Source organism: Balearica regulorum, chromosome 1 (genome assembly GCF_011004875.1).
Source record: "Balearica regulorum gibbericeps isolate bBalReg1 chromosome 1, bBalReg1.pri, whole genome shotgun sequence".
Lineage (NCBI taxonomy): Eukaryota > Metazoa > Chordata > Aves > Gruiformes > Gruidae > Balearica > Balearica regulorum.
In genome coordinates, this window is record NC_046184.1 from 80,116,415 (window position 1) to 80,130,572 (window position 14,158).

Sequence of the window (14,158 nt, forward strand, 5' to 3'; positions counted from 1 at the left end):
AGCAGCGGACAGCAATGACAACATTGTTCAGTTGTAGCAGTTGCGTTGAAGCAGTTTTGCTGCTCACAAAGTTGTAAGTCTTCTTTCACTTGAAACATTGAGATTTAGATTATTCTGTTACTTGTATTTCTGTAAAATTCCAGGTTGCCCAGCATTTTCACCAGTGACGGTGTTTTCAAACAAAAGGGTAAGTTCAGCTTGGGCTTCTTTATCTATGCAGCTGTCGGGGGAATTCGTTTGTGAGAGAAAATTTTGGCCCAAGGCCTTTATCTTATGAACATCAGCCAGAAGAGGTTTTACCAAAGTGAATAGAATAACAGTGTTAGTTTTTCATTTAAACCTAGAATCCTGTCTGGGATCTCAGATGGAGAAAGGGGAAGGATGTATCACCTAGATTTCAGATCAGCTAGTTACTCTTGTGACATGTATTTGCAGAAACCATCACAAGGTGATAGCTCACACTGCAGGGGGATCTATTGAGGAGAACAGAGCGCGTTACCGGTCTCACTTCAGTAAGCTGCGTTTCTCATTACTTTATTCTTAGGGTTTCTCGCCTTCCAAAATGAAATAGCAATTAGCTTTTTAATTACTAGTATACCAATAGAACCAAAGTGGATTGCTGTGGGTGTTTGAGAAACAGCCAATTAACTACTTCAGCTTTCTGGATTTATGTGGTCTTGTGTCTTTTTGCTGTAGCCGCTTAATGTTGTCGTCGTTTCAATCCAGTGCCACTAAAGGAGTGGCATTGCTAATGGAGCTGATATTGTCTACACATGCTGGCAGATAAAAAAGGCTGACTGGCAGCTGGAGAACGATGATAAAGGTTGTCTGTTTTAATCCCTCTGCCGTGAACTTCTTCCTTGTGGAATGAGCACAGTTGCAATTTTGTGAATGTATTAACAAAAAAAGTAGGCAGAATGGTGAATGGCCTGTTGTGATTGCTTGCATTCACCCTGCATTTTTTCTGAAGCATGCTCTTTGCATGAAATAAGTCCTATAAACGACACAAATGTGCCTGTTATTAACACAGCTTTCCCTTGGTCTGTCAGAAATACTATCACCAGCTGTAACTTTAAATATCACCTGTTAACATGGATTAAAATAATTTTCTTTGTTACTGTAAAACCTCTTTTTCCTTGTCTTCATTAGTATATAACTGTTTTCAGACATCAGTGAGAATTTTATAAAGTACAATTTCAAGTTAATTAGAAAGGATGGGGAGAAGTGCAAGGATTGTCAAGGATGCTTCTAAGCAGAATTTCTTCCATGTATGCCATTTTTCTGTCGTGCTTGATTTGAAGTTCTACGTGGATATGGTAAGAGTAGAGCAGAGGATCAATGCTGATGCACTCCAGGTTTGTGTTTTTTTTTTTTTTTTTTTTGTTGTGGGGGGAGCTGACCGGCTAACCTTCCAAGGAGCATTGGGTGCTTTTGAGATCAGTACTATAGCAAGGAGCAAGGAAAACTTAGCTAGTAGTGTTTCTCTTGCAGTGATCTGGCTGCAAGACAGAATCAAGTGTGGGGCTTATGCCTGGCAGCAATCCTTTGCCGTGAGGGTACCTGACACTTGGAAGCCTGGACCCCTGCAAACTCCTCTTACGCCCTCCAAAAAAAAAAAAAAGGAACTTGAATTGCTTTCATTAAACAATTAATGTAGGGTTTCAAGCTCTTCTTCTACCTGTACACCAGCTTTGCTTTTCCATTCAAAGTGGGGTTTTTGTAGAGTTGTCACTTTAGCTCCCTCCTTTGAAGATTAAAATATCATTACCTGTGTCGGAGTGTTTCTGATATTGCCAGGGCCACTGAAGGGCTGTTTTCACAAGCTCATTTTCCTTTGGCTTTGATTGGACTGGGCCTGTTTAGAGTCAGGGTTTTGTTTTGGTTTTTTTTTTTCTCATCTGAAAGGCAGAAACTTGTTAAACTGCTCCAACCTGATCATTTGTAACCATACACTTAAATGATGCAGAAGCTCATAGCTACCATCACTAGCATCCTTTTATTTTCCTCCAGTGTTTGGATGCAGAATGAATAAATAGCACACTTGGGTTTTTTTGCTTTTATCTTAGCTTTAATAATGCTAATATATTCAGTTATGCTTGTGCTGATTTCATACACTGAAATTACAGAAATGTTTGCATGGTAAAATCTCACAGGAAGGGATTTTGACTGTTGCTATAAAGTGAATTGTTCTGCTTGTAAAGTCCCTACAGCCTGATTTCCTTGGGGTTTGTCCTCTTTGTCTTACTTTTCCCTTTCCTTCATTCAGTAACCGCAGCTGCCCCCGCTTTTGACTCCCCGAGCCCTGCTGATGAGCAGGAGACAGCCAGGCTGTGGCTGACCTTCGCTCTTGCTTGCAAATTAACTGGTGAGCAAGGACATGTGCCGGCTGGCTGGTGCGCTGCTCTCAGAGTACAACGAGGGTGATGGAAGTCTCTGGGTGGATAGGTTGGTCCAATCAGCCCTAGATTTGTTAGTCCCTGAAACTCTATTAGCTTTACGACTGCCCTTTCACATTGAGTTAGAGTTGGTGAAGGGACTCCTAAGTTGCTGATGCAGACTGACTGCAACCACAATTGCCTAAGCCCTGGTTCCCCAGCAAACCAGGCTGGTGATAAACAAGTGCCAAAATGAGCTTGTGTGTGCCCAAAAGTCTGAGAGATTCTTGGTTCACAGTTCTACATTTTGGATCAATTTTGGCCAGAGTCCATCTAAGAGATAAGACTTCTGTGTAACCGGAGTGGTTGAAGAGCCTGGAGATTGCTCTGTAAAGCTGAAATCAACAGCTCACTTATACTGGGATTTCAAAATTTACAGCTGTGTTATATTAGTGGATGAAAAACCTTTTACTTCAAGGTGTCATGTACATTTATGGTATGTGATAAATTTCTCAACAAATGAAAAATAAATGATTTTTTCAACTAGCACTTCTGAGATACTCTGTAAAATAGCTAAACTGAGAAAGTAGTACTAATTAAAACCGAATATTTGAATGGTAAAAGTCAAGTCAGGTGAGCTTGAAACCCTAATACTCAATTTTCATATCTTTGGCTTGGAAACAGGAGCATTGCCACTCATTTCTTACACAGCCTCTGCCCCTATAATGTTTGGAAAACTTTCTCATGTGCTATCAGTGTTAAAGGCCACATTTTTACTGGCTGAAGACTGTACATAAATTAAATGAGGACTGTAACCTCTTTACGTTAACTCTCCTGCTGCAAGTGTACAGAAGGTTTGGCGCCATGCAGGTGTTTTACAGGTGCCTCATGTGAGAGATTTGTGAATAGGATGCCCTAATCTAAGTTATGTTCTGTGTGTCTTTTAAGCCAAAGGGTTGTTACGTTAAAACGGTTTAGTTTGTGTGTTTGTTGTCCTTGTTTGTGTCTTTATATATGGTGTGCTGCTGTCTTGCCCCTGCTTGAATTCTAAAAGCCTTAGAGAAATCAAATGTGTTTTTAGGGAAATTTAGATGAAGGTAAGCCTGAGAACTAAGGTGAGAATGCTACTGGTCTTGCAATTACGAGGAAATCACAGGGAAAAATATTAAATGTAAGGAATGAGTTACAGTGAGCACTCTGTAAAGGGTGAGGGGTGCTTTCATTTCTAGATCAGTGTGGCAGGTAGATAGTTGGGCTCCGCAGGGAGTTTTTCTCTGTACAGATCATTGTATCTCCTTTCCCCAAGCAGGAGTTAAGCTGAGAAGACTAAAGAGAGGTACCACCTCCCAGGAAGCTCTCTGCATGCTAATGATGAGGTTGCACTGAATTTTCTTCTGCATATGTGCAGTGTGAGCAAGGTTGGTAGTATCATATGTCCTGTGCACACTCTGCTCATACTACAAAAGCCACTGCAATAAGTACATCCCTTACACTCTGGGAACTGCGCTACATCTGTGGAGAGTTTTGGTAAACCACTGAAAGGGTCATTTTCGATTAAAGACGTTCCCCCTGTATCCTTTCACAAGCCAAACTTCCATGATGACATGAAATACCTGAAATATAATACTCAGATATATTCAAAAGTGCTTACTGCCATGAATAGATTTTTTTAATAGAGGAAAGAGATAACTGAAGATAAAACTCCAAATGATAGGAATTTGTCATGACAGTTGATGTGATCAACAAGTGGGAAACTATCTTTGAAGACAGAACTAGGAACTTGGCCATCAAAAACATTGTTTGGCTGTCAGAAGCTGGCCAGTAGTAGCGTTAAGATTTCTGGATGGCAGCCTCTGTGTGGGGGGCGATGAACAGCGGTGCAGAGTGGTGATGGAAAGGCAGCGTGTCTGTCATCACACCCAGGACTGGAGCTCTCTGGTGGGACTTACAGAGGTGCTGTTGTAGGTTCAAGAGCAGTTTGTGGAGAGCCACCTTTTGCTGTATCGCCCTCCATTGAAGTATTTTGGAATAGCTCTTAGTATGTCCGGCCTGTACTGAAGTGGTGGCTGCCTTCTGCTAGCGTCCTAAGATTATGCGTGATTAAACTCAATGTTTTCTGCCATGGACTGGTGCTGGCAGCGCAACTCCTCGTACGAGGGCCAAGGGCCACATCCCCAACATCCCTCTTCTTGAGGAAAAAAATATACAACCTCAAGACTTCATTCTGAGAAAGATGCCCTGGATTAATAAGAAAGACCAAGTCAATAACATGGCAAGAGCTGTTTCAGAGTCTGCAGAAAGCCTGACAGCAGATCAGCTCCTGGCAGTGCTGTGAGTTAATGAGAAACTCTGGGCTACTCCTGCTGCATTTACACGTAACGGGTAAATAAACTGAAATCTTGCTAAGTCTGGATATCACTTAATAATTTTCCTTCCTGTGTTTGGATCAATACGGGGAGGGACTCTGCAGAGTAGATATTGCAGTGGAGGCGGTAAATCTCCAGGGCTGAGGAGAAGCGCTGTAGTGCCTTTGGAAATAAGAAGGGAAATTACACCCATTCGTACGTGGCATCTGCTGTGCAATTCTATGTTGTCTCAAAAAAAAAAAAAAAACCAAACAAACAAAAAAGCAACAAAAAAAGTAAGTCCTTGATCAGTCCCTCCTCCCCAAACCACGGAAACAAAAGCGTCTCTCGCTCTTACCTGTACATGCAGTGAAAAAGCTAGTGTCTGGGCAGGCATGAGACAAGGACAAATTAACTTATTTGGTGAAGTAATCTTTTTTATTTTTTCTATTCCCCTGCAAATGTAGGACCAATTCAAGAGCTGGTCTAAAATGGTTGAGATGCTGAACACAAAGGAATTACTGCTGTCTATGCCACTTCTGAATTTTATCCAGGGACCAGTTTCATGAGAAAACTGAAAGACGACTTTGTGTGTGTGAGCAGTAGTGTAGAATAAATATGTGTTTTAGTTAAGACTGCTCACCAGAAGGTGACATTTATGTAACAATCTTCCAGTAGGCGTGTTATGTTTTACTAGAACCCAATTCAAATAAAGCTTATGTAATTTATAATGGCCTATTCCACAACACTTGCTAGCTTGAAAACAGCCAACTAATAAAGACCTATAACTTACAGAATCACTTAGGGGGCTAATAACCCTTTCTTTGAGCATATGGATCTGGCTCTAATAAACTTCAAATCTGCTTTTTGTTCTTTTCAACAGAAAGGATCTGATATTGAGAAAGGCTGATCACTCAGAATTTCAGCTAAAATTGATGGTGTGCATTCAACACCTTGGAAAACCAACTCCTAAATCAATGTCAGTTAATCCTGAAGTCAAACTGGTTGAGCTGAGGAGACTGGGAAAACTCAGGGGATTCTTAGCTGGGCATATGGAAACTCTTAAGTCCAATTATGGGTGAGAGCCACCTCGCTATCACTGCCAGGAGACTGGCTGAAAAATAGGTTCAAGCAGCGTGTCTCTGCTTCTTACTACCCCCACACCTCAACTGGAAATTTTTAAAATATGTTTAACCAAAAATCCAGCTTTCTGCTGAAATAAAAAGGGGGGAACTTAATCTGACAATTTGTAAGAGTAATTCCCAAGTGCAAGCCACTTACTTAATACCAAAATTAAACAGCAATGATGAATTTCCACTTAACAAATTTCCACTTAACAAATGTCCCCTTAATGAAAAAAAAAATGTTTAATGGCTGGCACTGTGTCATGTTCTTACACAGAAAAGACTAAGGGCAGATGGGCTAGAGATCCAGGAGTCCTCTCTCCCAGAACTGCTCCTTTTCAGATGGGGTTGAGATTTGTTTGTGAACGGGGAGGTTTTGTTTGCTCAGTGCCAAACCTGCCCTAATAACTCCGGCCAGCTTCAGCCCACATCTGCACACTGGTTTCCTCCTTGCTACACGCATGCTCACGAGCACACATGCGTACCCATGCAGGAGCAATGGTCAGCATCCCGGACACCTAACCAGCCTTTCGGGGGTACAGGGGTGTCTTGAGAGCTCTCTGAAGCTCCAGGGGCAGTCGCTGGCTATTCCCAGATTTAAGTGTGTTTCTTCAAGGTGCCCTTATCTCAATAGCTTTGTTTGGTTTAGTCCTAAATTTCCCCCATCCCTCATTAACTTTAGTGTTGCATTAGATACATCACAAACTGTTGGCAATGAGGAGCTGTGAGGGAGTGCGGAGAGATTTGTTTATATTGATTAGGCAAATCCTGCAGCGTTTTCCTTTTCTTGCTTAGATAATCCATGATCTTCCTCCTGAGCCTCCGGCACCTCTGGGGCCTTGGCAGACCAGGAGGTGTCTGGCAGTTGGTGCTATCAAACACATCTATCACCTGTCCTAAAATGATGAAGGAGTGGAAAAGATTTCTCCTTGCTCTGGTGCCAGGTCAGCACTTGTCAGTCTCCATCCATTTCATTACAAGTTTCCGAAGTCAACCCTAAGCATGGAGTAGCTTCCATTTCAGCCTTCAAGCTGTCAAATATTTTCCATCTTCAGCACTGCTGTAGCATGCTCTTACAGTGGCAGCACCAAACTGCCAGTGGCTGGGTGTCATCTGAAGGGCAGGAGCTGCCAGGGCGGCTCGGGCAGCCTTTCCTCGGGCAACTCTCCCAGAAGCATGATGTTCACCAAGGCATGAGCCTGGTCAGCAGCCACGGATGATGGGATAAGGGCAAGAAAGGATTTGCAGGACTAGGGGAAAAGAGAAGGGAAGGAGGTAGGAGTGAGCGTGGGCACCTGATGTACAGGCAATATCACTGCTCCTTTTGCTCGTGCAGCGTGGTGAAGGCTGGCTTTTCAGATTGAGGGATCTGTTGGCTAGCTAGCAATTTAAGCAGTGCGTTTTGTTTGATTGCTCTGGATAATTTTTTTAACCATGCTGAAAGCTGCATGGTATGGAAACAAAAATCAAGAAGGTTTATCAGTATAACTGCATAAATGGTCAGCTGCACAGGCAAATTCCTCCAAGTTCAAACGCAGCTTGTGTTGGTAAGAATGTATAATTTTGGCTAAAAGAAGTTATAAAGCAGAGTCACGCTTACTCTCATACAACTGTGACTAGATTTTTACTGATAGGGAAAGGTGGTTTGAGAAAGCCAACCTCCAGACTTCACTGATGGTTGCAGGGCCGGATAGGCCTGTGATTTCAGGGCAGAACTGCCAACTGTTTCAACCCATGGATGTCGTGTCCCTACCTGTTGTGTCATGGCAGTCCCCGACTTTTCCTGGCCAGCTTGTGTAGTTTTACAGCTTCTAGGAGGTGGGGAAATGCGGTCAAGTTCACAAGAGGGAAAGTTGCACAGAAGTCTGTGGTTTCACACCTGCTGGTGTGTTCTTTGGGCTTTGTATGTGAAATAACATCTGGTAGACCATGGGTCTGCAACGTGGACTGCCTCTCTCCCTCCCTTCCTTTTCAGCAATGGAGCAAGTCTGAAGGCAGCAGTATTTTCCTTTGGGATCCATAATGGTCTAATACCTGGTCCTCACCTGCAGGCTGCAAGCTGGCTGTGCACAGGCAACATCCACTGGAACACCTATGGGGTCTGACGGTACAAGGACTCACCACTTCCAGCCTCTCTGGATACACCTCGACAGGACAGTGACTGTTACGGCCTGGCCTGTCCATGATGCCCAGATAACGAGGTGCCTCATGCACTCCCATTCACATAGACTTGAAGGAACAACTGTCCTGGGTCCCTCTGGACTCAGACCTAGCAGGGGGTGAGTAACCATGAGCCTGTTGTCATCTGCAACCTCAGGGCTCATTCTGTTCAGTCCTGTTTCTTTAATAAAACTACTTCTATCCACAAGAACAACTGTTGGGTTTCAGTCTCACAACCCAACATTAAAAATAATGTTGCAAAGTTGACCTGGCCTGCTTACCCTACATCTGATTTTACTGTGTCAGAACTATTTAAGTGGCAAAGAAAAACTAAGAATACAGTGATGTTTCAGGGAGAAACAACCTACTGTGAACACGACCCACACAGAAAATATTGGTCTTGTCTCATTTTCAAGATCCTCTTTTCTCCCAATTAATGGGAATTCTTGCTAATGGCTCTAATGAGAAATATCAGATCCTTATTTAATGGGGATTTCTGAATTTGTGAAATACATACTGGAAGTGTTCCTGCAGTCAGTAATGGTTCTTACAACCATGCTTCATGTGGCAGAGGAGGAGGAGGAAGGAAGTTTTCTACCCTACATGCAGGAATATTTCTCAACAAAGGAGTTTCCCCACCCACATTGCCAGCATGAGAGTCTCTTCAGAGGATGTCAGCTTGGGGCTCCACCACGTGTGTGCTTCTGCTCCCTGCTGACAGGAAAGGGAGATACTCGAGCATCTTTAACACACCTTGTAGTACTTGCTGCTCTTGTTCTGTTAACTTTCATTCTTGCAGCACTTTCAGGCCCCCAGCAAAAACACCAACCTGGCTGTGCCACATGTGCTCTGAAAGCAGAAGAAAACTGTCCACAACACTTTTAGGATGACTTGAGTGTGAAATGCCTACTGGTAGTCTGGACTTGAAGATGCTTGGCCATGTCCTGGCTGCTACATTAGGGTGCTCCAAGGAGAGCCTGGTGTGGAGCCAGTTCTGTGCAAGAAATGACTGAGTGGGATGATACTATTCAGTACAGAAAAGAAATAACAGAGAGAATACACAATAGAGGTTTACAAGCCCAAGACTGTCACAGAGAGAATGGGTGGGGATGAACCTCTGACTTTGTCAGAGGTAGCTGAGAAGAAAATAAAGAATAGGAAGAAAGTGCTTGAGATTCTCAACTGAAAGAGGTCAAATCATGATTCTCAGGCAAAACTCTCGTGAAATCCGCTCAGATGGGGCCTGGGCGAGCAGGGTGGAGCTGCTTGTCCCATCTTTGGGACTTTGTGACTAGGCCCATTTGTGACCTGCTCCGGATTTACTGAATGGCACCACTTTTTGGCATCTGCCCCATGAGAGGTATTAATTAGCAGCCACTGCCAGAGGCTGGAACGAGGTGTCAGGAGACCTCTCTGTAGCTTCCCTGCTTCCTATGCTCTATCCTCAAGCACCTGCTGATGGCTAGGGTCAATAATAGGATATTGGGATGGATGGACTGCTGGTCTCAACGCTGCAGGACTCTCCTCTTGAAAATGGAAATCATCCCAGGTGAGGGGTGCAGCAGCCTGCGCTGGGCCTTCCATGGCTCCAGCTCGCGGGAGCATGTTGATCAGGCAGAGTGAGGGGAATTCATCAACCAGACACTAGTGCTGACTACATTTTGTGGATAAATAGTTATCTGTGTTTTCTGAGGGTGTGCGACTGTACTTCTGGGCAATAAAATGGGAATTAAGAAAATACATCAAAATTCCACACGAAGACTCAGTTTGGTTGATATTAATCAAGGTGATGACTGGGGGGGTGGGGTGGGGTAAGGGGGGGTGGAGGCTGTCTCTTTCAGGAAGTCTAGATGGCTTTGGGTGGACTTAGACACTTATGCCTGCTGGCCAATGTACAGTCATGCAAAACAGCAGCGGTTGTCCTTTCCCTTTTTCCCTACGTACTCAGAGGGTCAGAGCTTTCCTGTTTTGGAACAAGGTTACGCTCGTGATTCAGGCAGAGTTGCTCCACAAAGTGGAACGTAACCGAAATGAAATGGACTGGACGCATCAAAACCAATGCATTTAATAAAATAAAACATCTGTTTTTCTTCCCTAGAAGTTGCATTAAAAACCTGTAACTATACAGTGGTTCAACACTGAGAGAAAGCTCCTTCTTCTGGGGGAACAGAGGAAATTCTCAAAGCAATGAAGCCAACTAGACAAACGTATTTGGGGGATTGGACTGAATCGGCCACGCAAGCTTTTTTTCCTTTGCTTCTCTGTTAAAAGCCTCGTAGACAGAGTCTTTGGTGACCGTTTTGGCCGGAGCTGGAACTTCCGCGATCCCAACGTGATTTTTCTTGGCTATCCTGGAACTGGTGGTGATGGTGTACGCATTGCTTCTGTAGCATTTCATGGCGGACATGCAAAAAGTCTCTTTCATCCCTCTTCTGAAGTTGGCATTGTAGATGGAGTAGATGGTTGGCTTTGAGGCTGAAGAACTGAACGAGATCCAGGTGATGGCCAGGAAAACCAAGGAGCTTGTTCTGCAGTCTGTTTCCTGCGGGTGCCACAGCTGTACCACGTAAAAAGGGAGCCAGGACAGGAGAAACACCGAGTTTAACATTAAGAACATCTTGATGGTTTTCACCTTGGTTCTTGGGACAATATTCATCGTCCTCCTGACAGTCATGCCATCGGTGCCTATTCTCCAAATGTGCACGATGACCTTCTGGTAGAAGAGCATAATGGCGATGGATGGGATCAGCAAGACCACCAAGAGGTGGATGATACTGTAGGCGGCTCCTTCCCAAGAAGTGGGGAGAAAGAAGTTGCAGTGGTCGTCGCTGTGGGAGCCATAGAAAAAGAAAGCCGGTGATGCCAATACGGCCTCAAAGAGCCAAGAGGCCAGAATCATTTTCTTGGCTTTCTCCCGGGACACTTGGAAGCTCAGGGGGTAGACGACAGTGTAGAACCGATCCACGCATATGGAGAGGAGCACGTAGATCTGGACGCCAGGGGTGAGGTACTGTACGTACCTTACCAGCTTGCACATCGCGTTCCCCAGCGGCCACCTGCCATAGGTAAACTGGAGCAGCACGAAGGGCACGCTTGCGACGCTGATGAGAAGGTCTGCGCAAGCCACGGAGACAACAAAATAGTTGGTGGTGGATTGTGTCCTCCTGCTCCTGCGGATCACTAGGCAAACGAGGGAGTTTCCAAAGATGGAAACCAGCCACAACGCTCCCAAAACCATGCTGGCTACTGCAATTTCCCCCGGCCTCAGGTCATACTGCCAGACAGTGTGGTTCCTGCTTGAGCTGGGCCCTATGGCTGACTCTGTCATCTCGTAGCCAGCTGGAGGGTTGGAGGTTTCGGGGTCGCTCCTGTTCTGCAGCAGGAGCAATAAAGTTGGGAGAAGAAAAGGACCGCTGCTGTTGTCCATGCTGTGGGCAAACACGGCCACCTCTTTTGCTCAGGCGCTGCATAGAGAGAGAGGAGAAGAGAAGAGAAGAGAAAAGGTTATCTTTAACAAGTATGTGTGAAACACCTTCCTTAGCAAAGAGAGGTGCTTGGAAGTCCTGGTGTTGGGTTTGCATGGCAAGGTTTTGGTAGCGGGGGTGGGGGTGGGGGGGCGGGGGGGGCTGCAGGGGTGGCTTCTGTGAGAAACTGCTAGAGGCTTCCCCTGTGTCTGATGAAGCCAATGCCAGCCAGCTCCAAGACAGACCCAGCCCTGGCCAAGGCCAAGCCAATCAGCGCCTCTGTGATCACATATTTAAGAAGGGAAAAACCAGTTAGAGAGCGCTTTTGCAGCCGGAGAGAGGAGTGAGAAGACGTAAGAAACTCTGCAGACACCCAGGTCAGCGCAGAAGGAGGGGGAGGAGGTGCTCCAGGCGCTGGAGCAGAGATCCCCCTGCAGCTCGTGGTGAAGACCATGGTGAAGCAGGCTGTCCCCCTGCAGCCCATGGAGGAAGGATGAGGGGGTGTAGAGATTCCACCTGCAGCCCGTGGAGGACCCCACGCCGGAGCAGGTGGAGGCACCTGAAGGAGGCTGTGGCCCGTGGGAAGCCCACGCTGGAGCAAGCTCCCGGCAGGACCTGTGGACCCGTGGGGAGAGAGAGAGAGAGAGAGAGAGAGGACCCCACGCTGGAGCAGGTTGGCTGGCAGGACTTGTGCCCCCGAGGGGGACCCACGCTGGAGCAGTCTGCTCCTGAAGGTCTGGACCCCGTGGGAGAGACTGACGTTGGAGAAGGTCGTGCGGGACTGTCTCCCGTGAGAGGGACTCCACGTTGGAGCAGGGGAACGATGAGAGGAGTCCTCCCCCTGAGGATGAGGAAGCGGCAGAAACAAGGTGTGATGAAGTGACCGTAACCCCCGTTCCCCGTCCCCCTGTGCTGCTGCGGGGGGGGGCGGGCGGGGGTTGAAGCCGGGAGTGAAGCTGAGCCTGGGAAGATGGGAGGGGTGGGGAGAGGTGTTTTAAGATTGGATTTTATTTCTCATTCCTCTCCTCTGTTTTGCTGAGTAATAAATTAGACGAATTTCCTCTCTCAGTTCAGTCTGTTTTGCTCGTGACGATAATTAGTGAGTGATCTCTGCCTGTCCTTCTCTCGACCCATAAGCTTTTTGGTATACCTTTTCTCCCCTGTCTAGCGAAGGAGGGGAGTGATCGAGCGGCTCCGGTGGGCACCTGGCCCCCACCACAGTCGTATAGGTCCTACTGCAAGTAGATGACTTCCGAGAAAGGCTCAGAAAGAGACTGCGAGACTCTCTGGTAGAGGAGAGGCCATTGAGTTTCCTGCCGATTCTGATGAGTGACCTGAGTCTTTGAGGACAGGCATTTCTGTCTTCTGAGAGATACCTGTCCCTTTCAGAGGTAGAGACTGTGGTGCAGGTTCCCCAACACTGGTGACCTGCAGACTGAGTGAGCGGAATATGCCCCACTCCTCCCGGAAATGAGCTGTGCTTCCCAATGTCTGTGGAAGCTGCCAAAACCCAGACCAGCTTCTCACTCGACGTGACATCAGCCCATCCTGTAGACAGACAGAGGAGGTGCTTCTTTCACCGAGAGGTGGAATGGGGGGTAATATCTTCCACGCTCATGACGTCTGCCTCAGTAAGGATGCTAGCAGCCCCAGCCTGCTCCCATGCAGTCCTTAGTAACCTTGGTGTTACGATCCCTAATATCCCCAAATCTTGTTGTTCTGGGCGTAATTTTGGAAGACCGGCCAGGTCTGGAATTTGCGAAGACAAGGCAGCACAGCGAGAGGGCTGACTGCGGGCTGGGTGGGCGCTGCTCACCGTGAATCCTCCTCATGCCTTCCACAGTGAGGAAGTGTTCATCAAGAGCTGGCCATCGTATGCCTTTAAGAGTCTCTCCCAACCACCAAGGCTGTCCCCGCATGTCCTTGCCTCCTTAGTTCCCTGCCCCGTCAAGGGCAGCGTTTCCCTCTGTCGCCCTGAGAACCAGGTGGCACGACCCCCTCCCCACAAAACCTGCAGAAGATTTTTTTCTGCATGGCAGAGTTTTGATTTAGAAGGAAAACTCTGGAGGAAGAGGTCAATGGCCCCACGCAGCTGAGATGTGGGGGGATTCCCAGCAGCGGAGCCTCGGGCTGCGCCGGCTGAACTGTCACTAGGTGCGACTGGCGTCAGCTGTTGAGGAGGATCTCTGTGCGCCGGGGAGAAAACCCTGGGAGAGGGTCGACGTCCTTACCTCGGTCAGGGACCTCCCAAGCAGCAAGTCTGACCCTTCCCAGCTCACAGCAGAGCCCGTCCTGCAGCGACCCGAAGGCTGTGCAGGTCTGTGGGTGACCCACGGGGCAACTGAAGGGTTGCCCTGAGCAACTGACACCAACACACAACACGGAACCTCTGGCACAGCTGTGTCCCGGGGAAGCCCTTGCTCAGCTCTGGGAAGGGACCCAGTCACCTTGTCGTGGCCTTGGGATGTGCCCAATTTCGGAGCTCATCAGTCCCCTGTGGACATGATCTTTAAGGTCCCTCGTAAGCCAAACCATTCGGAGACATGACCTGTGGGTTTGCAGGGGTCCAGGCATTGCCAGAGGAGGCCAAGCCCTGTTCTTTGGAAACACCCATGGCCCAGCTTACTGTCTCCCCTTTCTCCTGGTCCTGTCAAGGACGTCCCCTGCTCTGCTCGCCAGACCCTTGCAGT

At 47.0% G+C, this 14,158-nt stretch overlaps 1 protein-coding gene across 1 annotated transcript; it reads right to left on the reverse strand.

Annotated features, from left to right (window-relative positions):
- Positions 1 to 9,934: 9,934 nt before the first annotated feature.
- On the reverse strand, positions 9,935 to 11,440 carry LOC142600081 (putative G-protein coupled receptor 19). Its single transcript, XM_075742894.1, has one exon. The coding sequence runs from the start codon at positions 11,429 to 11,431 to the stop codon at positions 10,202 to 10,204; it is 1,230 nt and encodes a 409-aa protein (XP_075599009.1). The 5' UTR covers positions 11,432 to 11,440; the 3' UTR covers positions 9,935 to 10,201.
- Positions 11,441 to 14,158: the final 2,718 nt, after the last annotated feature.